This window comes from Fringilla coelebs (genome assembly GCF_963513975.1).
Source record: "Fringilla coelebs genome assembly, chromosome: 34".
In the NCBI taxonomy this organism is placed as follows: Eukaryota; Metazoa; Chordata; class Aves; order Passeriformes; family Fringillidae; genus Fringilla; species Fringilla coelebs.
The window spans coordinates 1,076,237-1,099,548 of NC_140060.1; the positions used below are offsets into that span (position 1 = coordinate 1,076,237).

Sequence of the window (23,312 nt, forward strand, 5' to 3'; positions counted from 1 at the left end):
ACATTTCCCATCCTTTCCCCCTCACATTTTCCTCCATTTCCCCCTCACAATTCCCACCCCTTTTCCCTTCACATTTCCTACCTTTTCCCCCTCACATTTCCCTCATTTCCCCCCTCCTTTTCTTCACCTTTTCAGCTCACTATTCCTGCTCTTTTTATCCTTAATTTTTCCTCTTTTCCCCCTCATTTTTTCCTCATTTTCTCCCTCACATTTCCCTAATTTTTCCCCGCATCTTTGCCATCCTTTTCCCCTGACATTTTCCCCACTTTTCCCCCTCCCTTTCCCCACCATTTCCCCCTCACGTTTCTCACCTTTTTTCCCATCTTTCCCTCTCATTTTCCCACTTTTTCCCCCCCCTCAAATTTCTCACCTTTTTTCCCATCTTTCCCTCTCATTTTCCCACTTTTTTCCCCCCTCAAATTTCCCACCTTTCCCCCTCACCTTTCCCTCGTTTCTCCCCTCACATTTCCCACCCTTTTCCCTCAAAATTCCCGTTTTCCCCTCACTTTTCCCGCCATTTCCCCCTCATGTTTCCCACCTTTTCCCCTCTCTCATTTCCCGCTATTTTCCCCTCCGAATTCCCATTTTCTGCTTTTTTCCCCTCATTTTTCCTCATGTGGGAGGGGCTTGGAGGGATTTGGAGGTCTTGATGTGACCTCCAGGCCCCTCCAGGTGACCCCCAGGTGTTACAAGGAGCCCCCCAGGTGTGCTCCAGGTGTGCTCTGGTGTGCCAGGTGACATCCAGGTGTCCCCTAGATGGTCCAGGTCACATCCAGGTGACCCCCAGGTATTACATGGAGCCCCTCAGGTGTGCTCTGGGGTGCCAGGTGACATTCTGGTGTCACCTAGACGGTCCAGGTGACATCCAGGTGCCCTCCAGGTATTACAAGGAGCCCTCCAGGTGTGCTCTAGGTGGGCTCTGGTGTGCCAGGTGACATCCAGGTGCCCCCAGGTGCTCCAGGTGACATCCAGGTGCCCCCCAGGTATTACAAGGAGCCCCCCAGGTGTGCTCCAGGTGTGCTCAGGTGCTCCAGGTGACATTCAGGTGCCCCCATGTATTACAAGGAGCCCCCCAGGTGTGCTCCAGGTGTGCTCAGGTGCTCCAGGTGACATTCAGGTGCCCCCATGTATTACAAGGAGCCCCCCAGGTGTGCTCCAGGTGTGCTCAGGTGCTCCAGGTCACATCCAGGTGCCCCCCAGGTATTACAAGGACCCCCCCCAGGTGCGCTCCAGGTGTGCTCTGGTGTGTCAGGTGACATTCTGGTGTCACCTAGACGGTCCAGGTGACATCCAGGTGCCCCCCAGGTATTACGTGGAGCCCCTCAGGTTTTACAGATGAAGTCAAAAAAACACTCAGGTGTTAAAAGGAGCCACTCAGGTGTTATAGGTGAGGCCAAGGAGCCCCTCAGGTGCCCCCCAGATGCTCCAGGTACCCCCCAGGTGCTCCAGGTGAGCCCCAGGTGACCCCCCAGGTGTTACAAGGAGTCTCTCAGGTGTCACAGGTGAGGCCAAGAAGCCTCCCAGGTGTTACAGGGCAGGTCAGGGAGCCCCCCAGGTGCATCCAGGCGCCCCCCAGGTGCACGCAGGTATCTCAGGTGCGCCCAGGTGTCTCAGTCTCCGCCGTTGGCGCGGATGGTGCGGCGGATCCAGGTGGTGAAGGCGCAGACCCGGCTGTACACACCTGGCTTGCCCTGCTGGCCGCACACCTGCAGCCCCCAGGAGACCACGCCCTGCAGGTACCCCTCGCACACCAGCGGGCCCCCGGAGTCACCCTGGGACAGGTGAGACAGGTGAGAGACAGGTGAGACAGGTGGGACAGGTGAGACAGGTGGGACAGATGGGACAGGTGAGACAGGTGAGATAGGTGGGACAGATGGGACAGGTGAGATAGGTGAGTCCCCCCAGGTGTCTCCCACCTATTCCCTCCCATACAGGTGAGTCCCCCCAGGTGCTCCCCAGGTATTTCCCACTCCCATTCTCCCCATACAGGTGAGTCTCACTCCCATTCCCTCCCATACAGGTGAGTCCCCCACACACAGGTGAGTCCCCACAGGTGCTCCCCAGGTATTTCCCACTCCCATTCTCCCCATACAGGTGAGTCCCCCTCACACAGGTGAGTCCCCACAGGTGCTCCCCAGGTGTTTCCCATTCCCCCCATACAGGTGAGTCCCCTCACACAGGTGAGTCCCCACAGGTGCTCCCCAGGTATTTCCCATTCCCATTCCCCCATACAGGTGAGTCCCCCAGGTGTTCCCCAGGTGTTTCCCAACCATTTCCCCCCATACAGGTGAGTCCCCACACACAGGTGAGTCCCCACAGGTGCTCCCCAGGTGTTTCCCATTCCCATTCCCCCCATACAGGTGAGTCCCCGCACACAGGTGAGTCCCCCAGGTGTTCCCCAGGTGTTTCCCAACCATTTCCCCCCATACAGGTGAATCCCCCTCACACAGGTGAGTCCCCCTCACACAGGTGAGTCCCCCCAGGTGCTCCCCAGGTGTGTCCCACCCCATTCCCCCCATACAGGTGAGTCCCCCTCACACAGGTGAGTCCCCCCAGGTGCTCCCCAGACATTTCCCACTCCCATTCCCCCCCACACAGGTGAGTCCCCACAGGTGTTCCCCAGGTGTGTCCCACCCATTTCCCCCAATACAGGTGAGTCCCCCCAGGTGCTCCCCAGACATTTCCCACTCCCATTCCCCCCCACACAGGTGAGTCCCCCTAGGTGTGTCCCCCCCATACAGGTGAGTCTCCCCCACACACCTGACCCCTCCCCCACCCTCTCAGGTGTGCCCTTCCCCACACCTGGCCGCACCTGGCAGGAGTCGGTGCTGTCACCGGCGCGGCCGCCGGCGCAAAGCATGTTGGGAGTGATGGCACCTGGGTACAGGTGAGCGCAGGCGGCGTTGGACCAGGTGAACACCTCCCCACACTGCAGCACGTCCGGGAACGCACCTGGCGCAGGTGAGAGCAGCCGGGGACAGGTGAGGACAGGTGGGGATGGATGGGACAGATGGGGGACAGGTGAGGGATGGGTGGGACAGGTGTGACACAGGTGAGGGATGGGTGGGACAGGTGGGGGACAGGTGAGAGCAGCCGGGGACAGGTGAGGACAGGTGGGGTGGATGGGACAGGTGGGGATGGATGGGACAGGTGGGGGACAGGTGAGGGATGGGTGGGACAGGTGTGACACAGGTGAGGGATGGGTGGGACAGGTGTGACACAGGTGAGGGATGGATGGGACAGGTGTGACAAAGGTGAGGACAGGTGGGGATGGATGGGACAGGTGAGGGATGAATGGGACAGGTGTGATACAGGTGAGGGATGGGTGGGACAGGTGTGACAAAGGTGAGGACAGGTGAGGATGGATGGGACAGGTGGGGATGGATGGGACAGGTGTGACACAGGTGAGGGATGGGTGGGACAGGTGGGGATGGATGGGACAGGTGTGACACAGGTGAGGACAGGTGAGGATGGATGGGACAGGTGGGGAGGGATGGGACAGGTGTGACACAGGTGAGGGATGGGTGGGACAGGTGGGGATGGATGGGACAGGTGTGACACAGGTGAGGGATGGGTGGGACAGGTGTGACACAGGTGAGGGATGGGTGGGACAGGTGGGGGACAGGTGGGGATGGATGGGACAGGTGGGGATGGATGGGACAGGTGGGGATGGATGGGACAGGTGGGGGACAGGTGAGGACAGGTATGGGACAGGTGGGACAGGTGGGGATGAATGGGACAGGTGAGGGATGGATGAGACAGGTGGGGATGGATGGGACAGGTGAGGATGGATGGGACAGGTGTGGGACAGGTGAGGGATGGATGGGACAGGTGTGACAAAGGTGCGGACAGGTGAGGATGGATGGGACAGGTGTGACACAGGTGAGGGATGGGTGGGACAGGTGTGACACAGGTGAGGGATGGGTGGGACAGGTGAGGATGGATGGGACAGGTGAGGATGGATGGGACAGGTGGGGATGGATGGGACAGGTGTGACACAGGTGAGGGATGGGTGGGACAGGTGTGACACAGGTGAGGGATGGATGGGACAGGTGGGACAGGTAAGGTCAGGTGTTGAGGCAGGTAAGGCACAGGTGATGGATGGATGGATGGATGGATGGATGGATGGATGGATGGATGGATGGATGGATGGATGGGGACAGGTAGAACAGGTGGGACAGGTGTGAGGAACGGATGGGACAGGTGGGGATGGATGGGACAGGTGAGTCATCCAGGTGTGTGTCCCCACGCCCTCACCTGCCCCCCAGGTATGTCCCACCACCCCCTCACCTGCCCTCAGGTGTGTCCCACTACCCCCTCACCTGCCCCCCAGGTGTGTCCCCACCCCGTCACCTTTCCCCCCCACCCCCTCACCTGCGCCCAGGTGTCCCACCACCCCCTCACCTGTCCCCCAGGTGTGTCCCCACCCCCTCACCTGCCCCCAGGTGTGTCCCACCACCCCCTCACCTGCCCCCCATGTGTATTCCCATCCCCTCATCTGTCACACAGGTGTGTCCCCACCCCCTCACCTGCCCCCCAGGTATGTCCCCACCCCCTCACCTGTCCCCCAGGTCTGTCCCCAACACCCCCTCACCTGTCCCCCAGGTGTGTCCCCACCCCTTCACCTTTCCCCCCCACCCCCTCACCTGTCCCCCAGGTCTGTCCCCAACACCCCCTCACCTGTCACACAGCTGTGTCCCCACCCTCTCACCTTTCCCCCCCATCCCCTCACCTGTCCCCCAGGTCTGTCCCCACCCCCTCACTTTTCCCCCCACCCCCTCACCTGTCCCCCAGGTGTGTCCCCACCCTCTCACCTTCCCCACCCACCCCCTCACCTGCCCCCCAGGTGTGCCCCCACCCCCTCACCTTTCCCCCCCACCCCCTCACCTGTCCCCCAGCTGTGTCCCCACCCTCTCACCTTTCCCCCCACCCCCTCACCTGTCCCCCCAGGTGTGTCCCCACCCCCTCACCTTTTCCCCCCACCCCCTCACCTGCCCCCCAGGTGTGTCCCCACCCCCTCACCTGCCCCCCAGGTGTGTCTCACCTTGCGGGCTGCGGGTGCTGCCCCATCCGGACACCACACACCTGTCCCCTACCTGGGGACACCTGCGAGGCAGCGGCACGGGGCGCACTCTGGGGCTCAGGTGGGCGGGGCTACTCAGGCGCAGCAGCATGACGTCACTGTCATGGCGGCCAGGCTGGTAACGCGGGTGCACGAAGGCGCGCGCCCAGGTGAGGCATTGCTCCGCCCCATCGCGCTCCTTCAGGTTGTGCTCGCCCAGCAGGACCCGCAGGGGGCTGGACAGGTAAAGGTGAGCACAGGTGAGCACAGGTGAACACAGGTGAGCTCACCTGGGACAGGTAAATACACCTGGGACAGGTGAATGGGGTTTATAATGAGACAGGTGAGGGACAGGTGAGGTCCCTTTGGGCTGTGCTCACCCAGCAGGACCTGCAGGGGGCTGGACAGGTAAAGGTGAGCACAGGTGAGCGCAGGTGAGCACAGGTGAGCTCACCTGGGACAGGTAAATACACCTGGGACAGGTAAATACACCTGGGACAGGTAAAACTGGGGTTGGGGGGGACAGGTGAGTCCCTTTGGGCTGTGCTCGCCCAGCAGGACCCGCAGGGGGCTGGACAGGTAAAGGTGAGCACAGGTGAGCACAGGTGAGCTCACCTGGGACAGGTAAATACACCTGGGACAGGTAAAACTGTGGTTGGGGGGGACAGGTGAGGCTCAGCCCCGCCCCTTTCAGGCTGTGCTGGCCTAGGGGGCTGTGGATGGACAGGTGAGCACAGGTGAGCTCACCTGGGACAGGTAAATGGGGGTTTATAATGGGACAGGTGAGGCTTGGTGTGCCCAGGTGTGTTTCCATCCCCCTCAGGTGCATCCAGGTGTGCCCAGCTGTGTGCCCAGGTGTGTCCAGGTGTTTCTGAGATGTCCCCAGGTGTACCCAGCTGTCCCCAGGTGTATCCCAGCTGTATCTGAGGTGTGCCCAGGTGTGTTTTTATCCCCCTCAGGTGTGCCCAGGTGTGCCCAGGTGTGTTTTTATCGCACTCAGGTGTGCCCAGGTGTGTTTTTATCGCCCTCAGGTGTGCCCAGGTGTGTTTTTATCCCCCTCAGGCGTGCCCAGCTGTGCCCAGGTGTATCCCAGGTGAGCCCACATGTACCCAAGTGTATCCCAGTTGTGCCCAGGTGTGTGCCCAGGTGTGCCCAGGGGGCACAGGTGTGCCCAGGTGTATCCCAGCTGTACCCAGGTGTGCCCAGGTGTATCCCAGCTGTACCCAGGTGTGCCCAGGTGTATCCCAGGTGTATCCCAGGTGTGCCCAGGTGTATCCCAGGTGTGCCTAGCTTTACCCAGTTGTATCCCAGGTGTATCCCAGGTGTGCCCAGGTGTATCCCAGGTGTGCCCAGGTGTATCCCCAGTGTGCCCAGGTGTGCCCAGGTGTACCCAGCTGTGCCCAGGTGTGCCCAGGTGTATCCCAGGTGTGCCCAGCTTTACCCAGGTGTATCCCAGATGTGCCCAGGTGTGGTTTTATCCCGCTCAGGTGTATCCCAGCTGTACCCAGGTGTGCCCAGCTGTGCCCAGGTGTGCCCAGGTGTACCCAGGTGTGTGCCCAGGTGTGCCCAGGTGTGTCTCACCTGTCGGTGTGGCAGTGGGCGGCGGTCAGGACCCAGCTGCGGCCGATCAGGACCCCCCCGCAGTGGATGGCGCCCCCCGGCTGCAGCAGCAGCACCTGGTACGGGTGGCGCCGCCGCTCGCACCTGGACCCGCCCACGATGCGGTTCTCGTCCGCCCCCGCGGCCGCTGCGGACCAGTACGGACCAGTTAGAACCAGTACGGACCAGTACGGACCAGTTAGAACCATTAGAAACCAGTAAAAACCAGTATGGACCAGTTAGAACCATTAGAAACCAGTAAAAACCAGTACGGACCAGTTAGAACCAGTATGGACCAGCACGGACCAGTTAGAACCAGTACGGACCAGCACGGACCAGTTAGAACCAGTACGGACCAGTACGGACCAGTTAGAACCAGTGCGGACCAGTTAGAACCAGTATGGACCAGTTAGAACCAGTACGGACCAGTACGGACCAGTTAGAACCAGTATGAACCAGTTAGAACCAGTATGGACCAGTTAGAACCAGTATGGACCATTACGGACCAGTACAGACCAGTTAGAACCAGTAGAAACCAGTAGAAACCAGTTAGAACCAGTACAGACCAGTTAGAACCAGTATGAACCAGTTAGAACCGGTAGAAACCAGTAGAAACCAGTTAGAACCAGTACGGACCAGTTAGAACCAGTAGAAACCAGTAAAAACCTGTTAGAACTAGTATGGACTAGTTAGAAACAGTACGGACCACTTAGAACCATTAGAAACCAGTAAAAACCAGTATGGACCAGTTAGAACCAGTACAGACCAGTTAGAACCATTAGAAACCAGTAGAAACCAGTTAGAACCAGTACGGACCAGTTAGAACCGGTAGAAACCAGTAAAAACCCGTTAGAACTAGTATGGACTAGTTAGAACCATTAGAAACCAGTAAAAACCAGTATGGACCAGTTAGAACCAGTACAGACCAGTTAGAACCAGTAGAAACCAGTAAAAAACAGTACAGACCAGTTAGAACCAGTAGAAACCAGTAAAAACCAGTATGGACCAGTTAGAACCATTAGAAACCAGTAGAAACCAGTAAAAACCAGTTAGAACCAGTACGGACCAGTTAGAACCAGTATGGACCAGTTAGAACCGGTAGAAACCAGTAGAAACCAGTTAGAACCAGTATGGACCAGTTAGAACCGGTAGAAACCAGTAGAAACCAGTTAGAACCAGTACGGACCAGTTAGAACCAGTACGGACCAGTTAGAACTAGTAGAAACCAGTAGAAACCAGTATGGACCAGTTAGAACCAGTACGGACCAGTTAGAACTAGTAGAAACCAGTAGAAACCAGTTAGAACCAGTATGGACCAGTTAGAACCAGTACGGACAAGTTAGAACCAGTACGGACCAGTTAGAACCAGTAGAAACCAGTAGAAACCAGTTAGAACCAGTACGGACCAGTTAGAACCATTAGAAACCAGTAAAAACCAGTATGGACCAGTTAGAACCAGTACGGACCAGTTAGAACCAGTAGAAACCAGTAAAAACCAGTATGGACCAGTTAAAACCAGTAGAAACCAGTTAGAACCAGTAGAAACCAGTTAGAACCAGTGCGGACCAGTTAGAACCATTAGAAACCAGTAAAAACCAGTATGGACCAGTCAGAACCAGTTAGAACCAGTACGGACCAGTTAGAAGCAGTAGAAACCAGTAAAAACGACTATGGACCAGTTAGAACCAGTACGGACCAGTTAGAACCGGTAGAAACCAGTAGAAACCAGTTAGAACCAGTATGGACCAGTTAGAACCAGTATGGGCCAGTTAGAAACAGTATGGACCAGTTAGAACCAGTAGAAACCAGTAAAAACCAGTTAGAACCAGTACGGACCAGTTAGGACCAGTACCGACCAGTTAGAACCAGTAGAAACCAGTAGAAACCAGTTAGAACCAGTACGGACCAGTTAGAACCAGTAGAAACCAGTAAAAACCAGTATGGAGCAGTTAGAACCAGTACGGACCAGTTGGAACCAGTACGGACCAGTAAAAACCAGTACGGACTAGTTAGAACCAGTAGAAACCAGTAAAAACCAGTTTGGACTAGTATGGACCAGTTTGGACTGGTGGTCTCCCAGTTCAGCCCAGTTCATCCCAGTACCCCCAAAGTGCCTCCCCAGTTCTCCTCCACCCCCGTGGGTGCCGCAGACCAGTATGGACCAGTATAAACCAGTATGGACCAGTTAGAACCAGTACGGACCAGTCAGAACCAGTAAAAACCAGTTAAAACCAGTGGAAACCAGTTAAAACCAGTACAGACCAGTTTGGACTGGTGGTATCCCAGTACCCAGTCCTCATCAGCACCCATGGCTGCTGCTGACCAGTATGGGCCAGTATAAACCAGTACAGACCAGTTAGGACCAGTATAAACCAGTACAGACCAGTTAGAACCAGTATAAACCAGTACAGACCAGTTAGGACCAGTATAAACCAGTACAGACCAGTTAGAACCAGTATAAACCAGCACAGACCAGTTAGAACCAGTATAAACCAGTACAGACCAGTTAGAACCTGTATAGACCACTGTGGACCAGTACAAACGATTTAAAACCAGTACAAACCAGTTAAAACCAGTATAAACCAGTCTGGAGCACTATGGACCAGTTTGGACTGGTGGGCTCCCAGTTCATCCCAGTTAATCCCAGTCCCTCCCAGTCCATCCCAGTTCATCCCAGTTCCCTCCCAGTCCATCCCAGTTCATCCCAGTCCATCCCAGTTCCCTCCCAGTCCCTCCCAGTTCATCCCAGTTCCCTCCCAGTCCATCCCAGTTCATCCCAGTCCATCCCAGTTCCCTCCCAGTCCCTCCCAGTCCCTCCCAGTCCATCCCAGTTCCCTCCCAGTCCCTCCCAGTCCCTCCCAGTCCATCCCAGTTCCCTCCCAGTCCCTCCCAGTCCATCCCAGTTCATCCCAGTCCCTCCCAGTCCATCCCAGTTCCCTCCCAGTCCATCCCAGTTCATCCCAGTTCATCCCAGTTCCCTCCCAGTCCCTCCCAGTTCATCCCAGTTCCCTCCCAGTCCATCCCAGTTCATCCCAGTCCATCCCAGTTCCCTCCCAGTCCCTCCCAGTCCATCCCAGTTCATCCCAGTCTCTCCCAGTTCCTTCCCAGTCCATCCCAGTTCATCCCAGTTCCCTCCCAGTCCATCCCAGTCCATCCCAGTTCCCTCCCAGTCCATCCCAGTTCATCCCAGTTCCCTCCCAGTCCATCCCAGTTCCCTCCCAGTTCATCCCAGTCCATCCCAGTTCATCCCAGTTCCTTCCCAGTTGCTCCCAGTCCATCCCAGTTCCCTCCCAGTCCCTCCCAGTCCATCCCAGTTCCTCCCAGTCCATCCCAGTTCATCCCAGTTCATCCCAGTTCATCCCAGTCCCTCCCAGTCCCTCCCAGTGCTCCCAGTGACCTCTCACTTCCCACCCACTCCCTCCCAGTTCCCTCCCAGTCCATCCCAGTTCATCCCAGTTCATCCCAGTCCAGCCCACTCCCTCCCAGTCACTCACAGTTCATCCCAGTTTCCTCCCAGTCCCTCCCAGTGCCCCCAGTTCACCCTCCCAGTACAAACCAGTTCACCCTGTCGATTGCCTCCCACTCATCCCAGTCCCTCCCAGTCCCTCCCAGTTCCTCCCAGTTCCCTCCCAGTGTCCCCAGTTCACCTCTGGCTCCCTCCCAGTATGGCCCAGTGTCCTCCCAGTGCTCCCAGTTCATCCCAGTGCCCCCAGTTCACTCCCAGTTCATTCCAGTTCATCCCAGTTCACTCCCAGTGCCCCCCAGTCCCTCTCAGTACAAACCAGCAGCTCCCAGTTCATCCCAGTTCACTCCCAGTCCCTCCCAGTGCCCCCCAGTCCCTCCCAGTACAAACCAGCAGCTCCCAGTTCATCCCAGTTCATTCCCACTTCACTCCCAGTGCTCCCCAGTACAAACCAGCAGTATAAACCAGTATAAACCAGTACAAACCAGTATAAACTAGTGCCCCCCAGTGCCCCCCAGTCCAAACCAGTCCCTCCCAGTCCAAACCAGTGCCTCCCAGTACAAACCAGTGCCCCCCAGTCCCTCCCAGTCCAAACCAGCAGTTCCCAGTGCTCCCCAGTTTGCTCCCAGTGCCCCCCAGCCCAAACCAGTATAAACCAGTACAAACCAGTGGCCAGCAGCAGCCCCCTCCCAGTGCCCCCCCAGTCCAAACCAGTATAAACCAGTACAAACCAGTCCAAACCAGTGGCCAGCAGCAGCAGCAGCCCCTTCCCAGTGCCCCTCCAGTCCAAACCAGTCCAAACCAGTCCAAACCAGTATAAACCAGTACAAACCAGTGGCCAGCAGCCCCCTCCCAGTGCCTCCCAGTACAAACCAGTATAAACCAGTACAAACCAGTGGCCAGCAGCCCCCTCCCAGTACCCCCAGCCCCCTCCCAGTCCAAACCAGTATAAACCAGTACAAACCAGTGGCTGGCAGCAGCTTCCCAGTGCCCCCCAGTCCCTCCCAGTGCCCATCCCAGTACAAACCAGTACAAACCAGTACAAACCAGTGGCCAGCAGCAGCAGCAGCCCCTTCCCAGTACCCCCAGCCCATCCCAGTCCAAACCAGTATAAACCAGTACAAAGCAGTGGCCAGCAGCCCCTTCCCAGTGCCCCCCAGTCCCTCCCAGTGCCCATCCCAGTCCAAACCAGTATAAACCAGTACAAACCAGTGGCTGGCAGCGGCAGCAGCAGCCCCTTCCCAGTACCCCCCAGCCCCCTCCCAGTACAAACCAGTACAAACCAGTACAAACCAGTGGCCAGCAGCCCCTTCCCAGTGCCCCCCAGCCCCCTCCCAGTCCAAACCAGTATAAACCAGTACAAACCAGTGGCTGGCAGCAGCTTCCCAGTACCCCCAGCCCCCTCCCAGTCCAAACCAGTATAAACCAGTACAAACCAGTGGCCAGCAGCAGCTTCCCAGTGCCCCCCAGTCCCCCCCAGTGCCCATCCCAGTCCAAACCAGTATAAACCAGTACAAACCAGTGGCCAGCAGCAGCTTCCCAGTGCCCCCCAGTCCATCCCAGTCCAAACCAGTATAAACCAGTACAAACCAGTGGCCAGCAGCAGCAGCAGCCCCTTCCCAGTGCCCCCCCAGCCCAAACCAGTATAAACCAGTACAAACCAGTGGCTGGCAGCAGCTTCCCAGTGCCCCCCAGTCCCTCCCAGTGCCCATCCCAGTCCAAACCAGTATAAACCAGTACAAACCAGTGGCCAGCAGCAGCAGCAGCCCCTTGCCAGTACCCCCAGCCCCCTCCCAGTCCAAACCAGTATAAACCAGTACAAACCAGTGGCCAGCAGCCCCTTCCCAGTGCCCCCCCAGCCCAAACCAGTACAAACCAGTATAAACCAGTACAAACCAGTGGCTGGCAGCAGCTTCCCAGTGCCCCCCAGTCCCTCCCAGTGCCCATCCCAGTCCAAACCAGTATAAACCAGTACAAACCAGTGGCCAGCAGCCCCTTCCCAGTGCCCCCCCAGTCCATCCCAGTCCAAACCAGTATAAACCAGTACAAACCAGTGGCCAGCAGCCCCTTCCCAGTGCCCCCCCAGTCCATCCCAGTCCAAACCAGTATAAACCAGTACAAACCAGTGGCCAGCAGCAGCTTCCCAGTGCCCCCCAGTCCCTCCCAGTGCCCATCCCAGTCCAAACCAGTATAAACCAGTACAAACCAGTGGCTGGCAGCAGCAGCAGCAGCCCCTTGCCAGTACCCCCAGCCCCCTCCCAGTCCAAACCAGTATAAACCAGTACAAACCAGTGGCCAGCAGCCCCCTCCCAGTGCCCCCCCAGTCCATCCCAGTCCAAACCAGTATAAACCAGTACAAACCAGTGGCCAGCAGCAGCAGCGGCAGCAGCCGCTCCATCGGGAGGAGGAGGAGGGGGAGGAAGGAGCCGCGGCCTTTAAATCCCAGTTCAGACCAGTTCAAACCAGTTCAGCTCAGTGCCCATCCCAGTTCAGCCCAGTGCCCATCCCAGTTCCCTCCCAGTTAAATCCAGTCCCTCCCAGTTCCTCCCAGTTCAGCCCAGTGCCTCCCTAGGGCCCCTGAGTGCCCATCCCAGTTCCTCCCAGTTTAGCCCAGTTCAGCCCAGTGCCCATCCCAGTTCCCTCCCAGTTAAATCCAGTCCCTCCCAGTTCAGCCCAGTTCCTTTCCCAGTCCCTCCCAGTTAAATCCAGTTCCTCCCAGTTCCTCCCAGTTCAGCCCAGTGCCCATCCCAGTCCCTCCCAGTTAAATCCAGTCCCTCCCAGTTCAGCCCAGTTCCTTTCCCAGTCCCTCCCAGTTAAATCCAGTTCCTCCCAGTTCCTCCCAGTTCAGCCCAGTGCCCATCCCAGTCCCTCCCAGTTAAATCCAGTCCCTCCCAGTTCAGCCCAGTTCAGCCCAGTCCCTTTTCCAGTCCCTCCCAGTTAAATCCAGTCCCTCCCAGTTCAGCCCAGGGCCCCTAAATGCCCATCCCAGTTCCTCCCAGTTCAGCCCAGTTCAGCCCAGTCCCTTTTCCGATCCCTCCCAGTTCAGCCCAGTTCAATCCCAGTAACTCCCAGTTCAGCCCAGTTCAATCCCAGTAACTCCCAGTTCAGCCCACTCCCTCCCTAAGTGCCCATCCCAGTTCAGCCCAGTTTGTCCCAGTTCCCTCCCAGTCCCTCCCAGTTCATCCCAGTCCCTCCCACTGCCCCAAAGTGCCCTTTCCAGTTTAGCCCAGTGCCCTTCCCAGTTCCTCCCAGTTCCGCCCAGTTCAGCCCAGTTCATCCCAGTGCCTCAAAGCGCCCTTCCCAGTACAGCCCAGTGCTCCCAGTTTCTCCCCAGTCCCTCCCAGTTCATCCCAGTACCCTCCCAGTGCCTCCCAGTTCATCCCAGTGTGGTCCCAGTTCTCTCCCAGTACGTCCCAGTCCATCCTAGTCCATCCCTGTGCCTCCCAGTTCATCCTAGTGCCCTCCCAGTGCCCTCCCAGTCCCTCCCAGTTCATCCCAGTTCAAACCAGTGCCCGGCGGTGACCGAGAGGGGGCGCTGAGCAGCCACTTCCGGGACTACAACTCCCATCGTGCCCCGCGCCACATTGAGACCAGTTATTCCCTGGACTACAATTCCCGTCATGCCCTGCGGCGGCTTTCCCGCGCTCTTTAAAGTCACCCCAGTTTCCTCCCAGTCCCTCCCAGTCCCTCCCAGTCCCCTCCCAGTCCATCCCAGTCCCCTCCCAGTCCATCCCAGTCCTTCCCAGTTTATCCCAGTCCCCTCCCAGTCCATCCCAGTTTAACCCAATTCCCTCCCAGTTCCTCTCAGTTCCCTCCCAGTCCCTCCCAGTCCCTCCCAGTTCCCCCCAAGTCCCTCCCAGTTCCCTCCCAGTCCCCCCCAGTCCCTCCCAGTTCCCTCCCAGTTCCCCCCAGTCCCTCCCAGTCCATCCCAGTCCATCCCAGTTCACATCTCTCAGGGTTTTTTCCATTTTTCTTTATTTCCCCCCAAATCCCCGGTCACTACTGGTCACTTCTGGTCACTGCTGGTCACTGCTGGTCACTGCTGGTCACTCGTGGTCACTGCTGGTCACTACTGGTCACTGGTCATTGCTGGTCACTGGTGGTCACTGCTGGTCACTGCTGGTCACTGCTGGTCCACGGTGGTCACTGGTCACTGCTGGTCACTTGAGGTTTCTGATGGCCTCTGGTCACTGGTGGTCACTGGTGGTCATTGGTGGTCACTGGTGGTCACTGCTGGTCACTGGTGGTCACTGGTGGTCACTGGTCACTGCTGGTCACTTGAGGTTTCTGATGGCCTCTGGTCACTGGTGGTCACTGGTGGTCATTGGTGGTCACTGGTGGTCATTGGTGGTCACTGGTGGTCACTGGTGGTCACTGGTGGTCATTGGTGGTCACTGCTGGTCACTTGAGGTTTCTGATGGCCTCTGGTCACTGGTGGTCACTGGTGGTCACTGGTGGTCACTGGTGGTCACTGATGGTCACTGCTGGTCATTGGTGGTCACTGGTGGTCACTGGTGGTCACTGGTCACTGGTTGTTGTTGGTCACTGGTGGTCACTGCTGGTCACTGTTGGTCACTGCTGGTCACTGCTGGTCACTGCTGGTCACTGGTGGTCATTGGTGGTCATTGGTGGTCACTGGTGGTCATTGGTGGTCATTGGTGGTCACTGGTGGTCACTTGAGGTTTCTGATGGCCTCTGGTCACTGGTGGTCACTGGTGGTACTGGTCACTCCTGGTCAATGCTCACAGTTGGTCACTGCTGGTCACTGGTCACTGGTTGTTGTTGGTCACTGCTGGTCACTGGTGGTCACTGCTGGTCACTGGTCGCTGGTCATTATTGGCCGCTGTTGGTCACTCCCAGTTGCTGTTGGTCACTGCTGGTCACTGCTGGTCACTGGTGGCCACTGGTGGCCACTGGTCACTGGTTGCTGTTGGTCACTGGTGGTCGCTGTTGGTCACTGCTGGTCACTGCTGGTCACTGGCGGTCGCTATTGGTCACTGGTGGTCACTGCTGGTCATTCCTGGTCACTGCTGGTCACCGGTGGTCGCTATTGGTCACTTGTGGTCACTCATGGTCACTCCCAGTCACCATTGGTCACTCCTGGTTGCTATTGGTCACTGGTGGTCACCGCTGGTCACTCATGGTCGCTATTGGTCACTTGTGGTCACTGCTGGTCACTGCTGGTCACTTGTGGTCGCCATTGGTCACTCGTGGTCACTCCCGGTGACTTGTGGTCACTCGTGGTCACTCGTGGTTGCTATTGGTCACTCTTGGTCACTGCTGGTCACTCCTGGTCACTCGTGGTCGCCATTGGTCACTCGTGGTCACTCGTGGTCGCCATTGGTCACTTGTGGTCGCTATTGGTCACTCGTGGTCACTGCTGGTCACTCGCCGTCACTATTGCTCACTCGCGGTCGCCATTGGTCACCGTTGGTCACTCGCGGTCACTCGGGGTCGCCATTGGTCACTCGTGGTCACTGCTGGTCACTCGTGGTCACTCCTGGTCACTGGTGGTCGCCATTGGTCACTCGTGGTCGCCATTGGTCACCGTTGGTCACCGTTGGTCACTCGGGGTCACCATTGGTCACTTGTGGTCGCTATTGGTCACTCGTGGTCACTGCTGGTCACTCCTGGTCACCATTGGTCACTCGTGGTCACTCTCGGTCGCCATTGGTCACTCCTGGTCACTCTCTGTCGCCATTGGTCGCTCGCGGTCACTCTCGTTCGCTATTGGCCGCTGCCGATGACGCGGCGGATCCAGGGCGTGGCCCGGCAGACGTTGCTGTACACGCCGGGGTTCCCACGCTGGCCACAGACAGCCAGGCCCCAGGAGACCACGCCCTGCAGGTACCCCCCGCAGACCAGCGGCCCACCTGAGTCACCCTGAAACAGGTGAGACACAGGTGAGACACCTGGGATACACCTGGGATACACCTGGGACAGGTGAGATACACCTGGGATACACCTGGGACAGGTGAGCACAGGGCCAGGCCCCAGGAGACCACGCCCTGCAGGTACCCCCCGCAGACCAGCGGCCCACCTGAGTCACCCTGAAACAGGTGAGACAGACAGGTGAGACACCTGGGACAGGTAAATACACCTGGGACAGGTGAGCACACGGCCAGACCCCAGGAGACCACGCCCTGCAGGTACCCCCCGCAGACCAGCGGCCCACCTGAGTCACCCTGAAACAGGTGAGACACAGGTGAGACAGGTGAGACACCTGGGACAGGTAAGATACACCTGGGATACACCTGGGATACACCTGGGATACACCTGGGACAGGTGAGCACAGGGCCAGGCCCCAGGAGACCACGCCCTGCAGGTACCCCCCGCAGACCAGCGGCCCACCTGAGTCACCCTGAAACAGGTGAGACAGACAGGTGAGACACCTGGGATACACCTGGGATACACCTGGGATACACCTGGGATACACCTGGGACAGGTGAGCACACGGCCAGGCCCCAGGAGACCACGCCCTGCAGGTACCCCCCGCAGACCAGCGGCCCACCTGAGTCACCCTGAAACAGGTGAGTGAGAGACAGGTGAGACACCTGGGATACACCTGGGATACACCTGGGATACACCTGGGATACACCTGGGATACACCTGGGACAGGTGAGCACACGGCCAGGCCCCAGGAGACCACGCCCTGCAGGTACCCCCCGCAGACCAGCGGCCCACCTGAGTCACCCTGAAACAGGTGAGTGAGAGACAGGTGAGACACCTGGGATACACCTGGGATACACCTGGGATACACCTGGGATACACCTGGGATACACCTGGGACAGGTGAGCACACGGCCAGGCCCCAGGAGACCACGCCCTGCAGGTACCCCCCGCAGACCAGCGGCCCACCTGAGTCACCCTGAAACAGGTGAGTGAGAGACAGGTGAGACACCTGGGATACACCTGGGATACACCTGGGACAGGTGAGACACCTGGGATACACCTGGGATACACCTGGGATACACCTGGGACAGGTGAGATACACCTGGGATACACCAGGCCCCAGGAGACCACGCCCTGCAGGTACCCCCCGCAGACCAGCGGACCACCTGAGTCACCCTGAAACAGGTGAGACAGACAGGTGAGACACACCTAGGACAGGTGAGATACACCTGGGATACAACTGGGATACACCTAAGATACACCTGGGACAGGTGAGATACACCTGGGATACACCTGGCACTCAGGCACACACCTGCACACACCTGGGGCACACCTGGACTCACCTGGCAGGAGTCAACGCCGCCCTGGGGCACACATCTGGGGCACACACCTGGCACACACCTGGCACACACCTGGGCACACACCTGGGGCACACCTGGCACACCTGGGGCACACCTGGCACGCCTGGCGCACACCTGGCAGGAGTCGACGCCGCCCTGGGGCACACCTGGCACACACCTGACACACACCTGACACACACCTGGGGCACACACCTGGGGCCCACCTGGACTCACCTGGCAGGAGTCGACGCCGCCCTGGGGCACACCTGGCACACACCTGGGACACACCTGAGCCCACCTGGGGCACACCTGGACTCACCTGGCAGGAGTCGACGCCGCCCTGGGGCACACCTGCGCAGAACATGTTGCGGGTGACGGCGCTGCCGTAGGCGCGGGCGCACTGCTCGGGCCCGAAGGTCTGCACCTGCGCGCACTGCAGGTCCCGCGGCAGCTTGGCTGCACAGGTGAGACAGGTGAGCACAGGTGAGACAGGTGAGAGGATGAAAAAACCCAAAATCCCCATTTTTGGTCAGCAGGAACCCAAAATCCCCCGGATTTGCCCCATTTTGGGGCCATTCCCAACCCCCAAAGGTGATGGTCGGACCCCAGAGCACCTGCACAGGTGAGACAGGTGAGGCACAGGTGAGAGGATGAAAAAACCCAAAATCCCCATTTTTGGTCAGAGGAACCCAAATTTCCCCTGGATTTGCCCCATTTTGGTGCCATTCCCAACCCTTGGTGGAACCCAAAACAGTCCAGGTGAGCACAGGTGAGCACAGGTGAGACAGGTGAGCACAGGTGAGAGAAACAACCCCAAATTTCCCATTTCTGGTCAGCAGAACCCCAAAATTCCCTGGATTTGCCCCATTTTGGGGCCATTCCCAACCCTTGGTGGAACCCAAAACAGTCCAGGTGAGCACAGGTGAGCACAGGTGAGCACAGGTGAGGGACAGGTGAGGGACAGGTGAGCACAGGTGAGAAATTTTTTTTAAATCCCCATTTTTGGTCAGTGGAACCCCAAATCCCCCGGATTTGCCCCATTCTGGAACCCAAAACCTTCCTGGGCCCATCCAGGTGAGCACAGGTGAGACAGGTGAGAGAAAAAGCCCCAAAATTTCCCATTTTTGGGTCAGAGGAACCCAAAATTCCCCGGATTTGCCCCATTTTGGGGCCATTCCCACCCTTGGTGGAACCCGAAACCTTCCTGGGCCTTTCCAGGTGTGCCCAGGTGTGCCCAGGTGACTTGGTGGTGCCCCAGCCGCTGACGCTGCAGTTCTGCCCTGCCCAGGCACACCTGGAGCTCACCTGGGACACACCTGGGGCACACCTGGAGCTCACCTGTGCCCTCACCTGAGCCCTCCCAGGTATCCCTGACCCCCCCAGGTGTGCCCAGGTACCTCCAGGTGACTCGGTGGTGCCCCAGCCGCTGACGCTGCAGTTCTGCCCCGCCCGGGCACACCTGGAGCACACCTGGGGCATACCTGGAGCTCACCTGGGGCACACCTGGAGCTCACCTGTGACCCTCCCTGACCCCCCCAGGTGTGCCCAGGTACCTCCAGGTGACTCGGTGGTGCCCCAGCCGCTGACGCTGCAGTTCTGCCCCGCCCGGGGACACCTGGGGCACATCTGGAGCACACCTGGAGCTCACCTGGAGCTCACCTGTGACCCTCCCTGACCCCCCCAGGTGTGCCCAGGTGTGCCCAGGTACCTCCAGGTGACTTGGTGGTGCCCCAGCCGCTGACGCTGCAGCTGTGCCCCGCCCGGGGACACCTGGGACACACCTGGATCTCACCTGTGCCCTAATCTGAGCCCTCCCACCCTCCCAGACCTGTGCCCAGGTGTGCCCAGGTGTGCCCAGGTACCTCCAGGTGACTTGGTGGTGCCCCAACCGCTGACGCTGCAGTTCTGCCCCGCCCGGGCACACCTGGAGCTCACCTGTGCCCTCACCTGAGCCCTCCCAGGTATCCCCTGACCCCCCCAGGTGTGCACAGGTACCTCCAGGTGACTTGGTGGTGCCCCAGCCGCTGACGCTGCAGTTCTGCCCCGCCCGGGCACACCTGGAGCTCACCTGTGCCCTCACCTGAGCCCTCCCAGGTATCCCCTGACCCCCCCAGGTGTGCACAGGTACCTCCAGGTGACTTGGTGGTGCCCCAGCCGCTGATGCTGCAGTTCTGCCCCGCCCGGGGACACCTGGTGGCCAGGCGGATTTTCTTGACGCGCGGCCCGAAGCGCACAGGTGCGTCCAGGTGCAGCAGCATGAAGTCGTTGTCGTTGCGCCGGGGGTCGTAGGCCGGGTGCACCTGGAGGCGCGAGACGCGGCGCACCTGGCCCGTACCTGCCCGCAGGGTGTTGGTGCCGATCAGCACCTGCAGCTCCCTGTGAGGTGAGACAGGTGAGACAGGTGAGACAGGTGAGATGGGACGGGTGAGATGGGACAGGTGAGATGGGACAGGTGAGAGGGACAGGTGAGATGGGACAGGTGAGATGGGACAGGTGAGATGGGACAGGTGAGATGAAACACCTTGAGACAGGTGAGATGAGATGGGACAGGTGAGACTGGGACAGGTGAGATGGGACAGGTGAGATGGGACAGGTGAGACAGGTGAGATGGGACAGGTGAGATGGGACAGGTGAGCACACCTGGCCCGTACCTGCCCGCAGGGTGTTGGTGCCGACCAGCACCTGCAGCTCCCTGTGAGGTGAGATGGGACAGGTGAGATGGGACAGGTGAGATGGACAGGTGAGATGGACAGGTGAGCGCACCTGGCCCGTACCTGCCCGCAGGGTGTTGGTGCCGATCAGCACCTGCAGCTCCCTGCCAGGTGAGACAGGTGAGATGGGACACCTTGGGACAGGTGAGATGGGACAGGTGAGAGGGACAGGTGAGACAGGTGAGATGGGACAGGTGAGCACACCTGGCCCGTACCTGCCCGCAGGGTGTTGGTGCCGATCAGCACCTGCAGCTCCCTGTGAGGTGAGATGGGACAGGTGAGATGGGACAGGTGAGACAGGGACAGGTGAGATGGGACAGGTAAGATGGGACAGGTGAGACAGGGACAGGTGAGACTGGGACAGGTGAGAGGGGACAGGTGAGAGGGGACAGGTGAGCGCACCTGGCCCGTACCTGCCCGCAGGGTGTTGGTGCCGATCAGCACCTGCAGCTCCCTGCCAGGTGAGACAGGTGAGATGGGACAGGTGAGAGGGAGAGGTGAGATGGACAGGTGAGATGGACAGGTGAGATGGACAGGTGAGCGCACCTGGCCTGTACCTGCCCGCAGGGTGTTGGTGCCGATCAGCACCTGCAGCTCCCTGTCAGGTGAGATGGACAGGTGAGACAGGTGAGATGGGACAGGTGAGAGGGGACATTTTGAGACAGGTGAGATGGGACAGGTGAGCGCACCTGGCCCGTACCTGCCCGCAGGGTGTTGGTGCCGATCAGCACCTGCAGCTCCCTGTGAGGTGAGACAGGTGAGATGGGACAGGTGAGAGGGAGAGGTGAGATGGACAGGTGAGATGGACAGGTGAGAGGGACAGGTGAGACAGGTGAGATGGGACAGGTGAGAGGGAGAGGTGAGATGGACAGGTGAGATGGACAGGTGAGAGGGACAGGTGAGACAGGTGAGATGGGACAGGTGAGAGGGACAGGTGAGATGGACAGGTGAGCGCACCTGGCCCGTACCTGCCTGCAGGGTGTTGGTGCCGATCAGCACCTGCAGCTCCCTGCCAGGTGAGATGGGACAGGTGAGATGGGACAGGTGAGACAGGTGAGAGGGACAGGTGAGACAGAGCTCTATGGACAGGTGAGAGGGACAGGTGAGATGAGATGGGACAGGTGAGATGAGATGGGACAGGTGAGATGAGATGGGACAGGTGAGAGGGGACACCTTGAGACAGGTGAGATGGGACAGGTGAGATGGGACAGGTGAGATGGGACAGGTGAGATGGGACAGGTGAGCACACCTGGCCCGTACCTGCCCGCAGGGTGTTGGTGCCGATCAGCACCTGCAGCTCCCTGCCAGGTGAGACAGGTGAGAGGGACAGGTGAGAGGGACAGGTGAGAGGGACAGGTGAGATGGGACAGGTGAGATGGGACAGGTGAGATGGGACAGGTGAGAGGGACAGGTGAGACAGGTGAGATGGGACAGGTGAGAGGGACAGGTGAGATGGGACAGGTGAGAGGGACAGGTGAGATGAAACACCTTGAGACAGGTGAGATGGGACAGGTGAGATGGGACAGGTGAGATGGGACAGGTGAGAGGGACAGGTGAGATGGGCCAGGTGAGACAGGTGAGATGGGCCAGGTGAGATGGGACAGGTGAGATGGGACAGGTGAGATGGCTGCAGGGGAGCTGGGACATGTGTTACTACCCAGACAGGTGTGCCCAGGTGTATCCCAGGTGTGCCCAGGTGTGTGTGTAACCTGTCCCAGGTGCCCCCAGGTGCGCCCAGGTGTGCCCAGGTGTGTCTGTAACGTGTCCCAGGTGTGCCCAGGTGTGCCCATGTGTGTCTCAGGTGCCCCCAGGTGTGCCCAGGTGTATCCCAGGTGCCCCCAGGTGTGCCCAGGTGTGCCCAGGTGTGCCCTCACCTGATTGGCTGCCGGCAGTGGGCGGCCGTCAGCACCCAGCGCACCCCCAGGTGTGTCTGTAACGTGTCCCAGGTGTGCCCAGGTGTGTGTGTAACCTGTCCCAGGTGCCCCCAGGTGCGCCCAGGTGTGCCCAGGTGCACCCAGGTGTGCCCAGGTGTGTCTGTAACGTGTCCCAGGTGTGCCCAGGTGCCCCCAGATGCCCCCAGGTGCCCCCAGGTGTGCCCAGGTGTGTCTGTAACCTGTTCCAGATGTGCCCAGGTATGCCCAGGTGCCCCCAGGTGTGCCCAGGTGTGTCTGTAACCTGTCCCAGGTGTGCTCAGGTGTGCCCAGGTGTGTCTGTAACCTGTCCCAGGTGTATCCCCGGTGCCCCCAGGTATGCCCAGGTGTGCCCAGGTGTGCCCAGGTGTGCCCTCACCTGATTGGCTGCCGGCAGTGCGCCGCCGTCAGCACCCAGCGCTCCCCTCGGTGTGTCTGTAACCTGTCCCAGGTGTGCCCAGGTGTGCCCAGGTGTGCCCAGGTGTGTCTGTAACCTGTCCCAGGTGTGCCCAGGTGTGCCCAGGTGCCCCCAGGTGTATCCTAGGTGTGCCCAGGTGTGCCCAGGTGTATCTCAGGTGCCCCCAGGTGCCCCCAGGTGCCCCCAGGTGTGCCCAGGTGTACCCAGGTGTATCCCAGGTGTGCCCAGGTGTCCCCAGGTGTATGTGTAACCTCTCCCAGGTGTGCCCAGGTGTGCCCAGGTGTGTCTGTAACCTGTCCCAGGTGTGCCCAGGTGTGCCCAGGTGTGCCCTCACCTGATTGGCTGCCGGCAGTGGGCGGCCGTCAGCACCCAGCGCTCCCCTCGGTGTGTCTGTAACCTGTCCCAGGTGTATCCCAGGTGTGCCCAGGTGTGCCCAGGTGTGCCCAGGTGTGCCCTCACCTGATTGGCTGCCGGCAGTGGGCGGCGGTCAGCACCCAGCGCGCCCCCAGGTGTGTCTGTAACCTGTCCCAGGTGTGCCCAGGTGTGCCCAGGTGTGCCTGTAACCTGTCCCAGGTGTATCCCAGGTGTATCCCAGGTGTGCCCAGGTGTGCCCAGGTGTGCCCAGGTGTGCCCTCACCTGATTGGCTGCCAGCAGTGCGCCGCTGTCAGCACCCAGTGTGCCCCCAGGTGTGTCTGTAACCTGTCCCAGGTATGCCCAGGTGTGCCCAGGTGCCCCCAGGTGTGTGTGTAACCTCTCCAGGTGTGCCTAGGTGCCCCCAGGTGTGTGTGTAACCTCTCCAGGTGTGCCCAGGTGCCCCCAGGTGTGCCCAGGTGCTCCCAGGTGTGCCCAGGTATGCCCAGGTGCCCCCAGGTGTGCCCAGGTGTGCCCAGGTGTGCCCTCACCTGATTGGCTGCCGG

At 59.4% G+C, this 23,312-nt stretch overlaps 1 protein-coding gene across 1 annotated transcript; it reads right to left on the reverse strand.

Moving 5' to 3' along the window:
- Nucleotides 1–1,610: 1,610 nt before the first annotated feature.
- LOC311164675 (trypsin-like) lies at nt 1,611–12,522 on the reverse strand (the record flags this gene model as incomplete). The annotated part of the gene is made up of 5 exons (XM_084224206.1): nt 1,611–1,772; nt 2,813–2,952; nt 5,045–5,298; nt 6,644–6,809; nt 12,486–12,522. 5 exons carry the CDS (start codon nt 12,520–12,522, stop codon nt 1,611–1,613), a joined length of 759 nt encoding a protein of 252 aa, XP_084080332.1.
- Nucleotides 12,523–23,312: the final 10,790 nt, after the last annotated feature.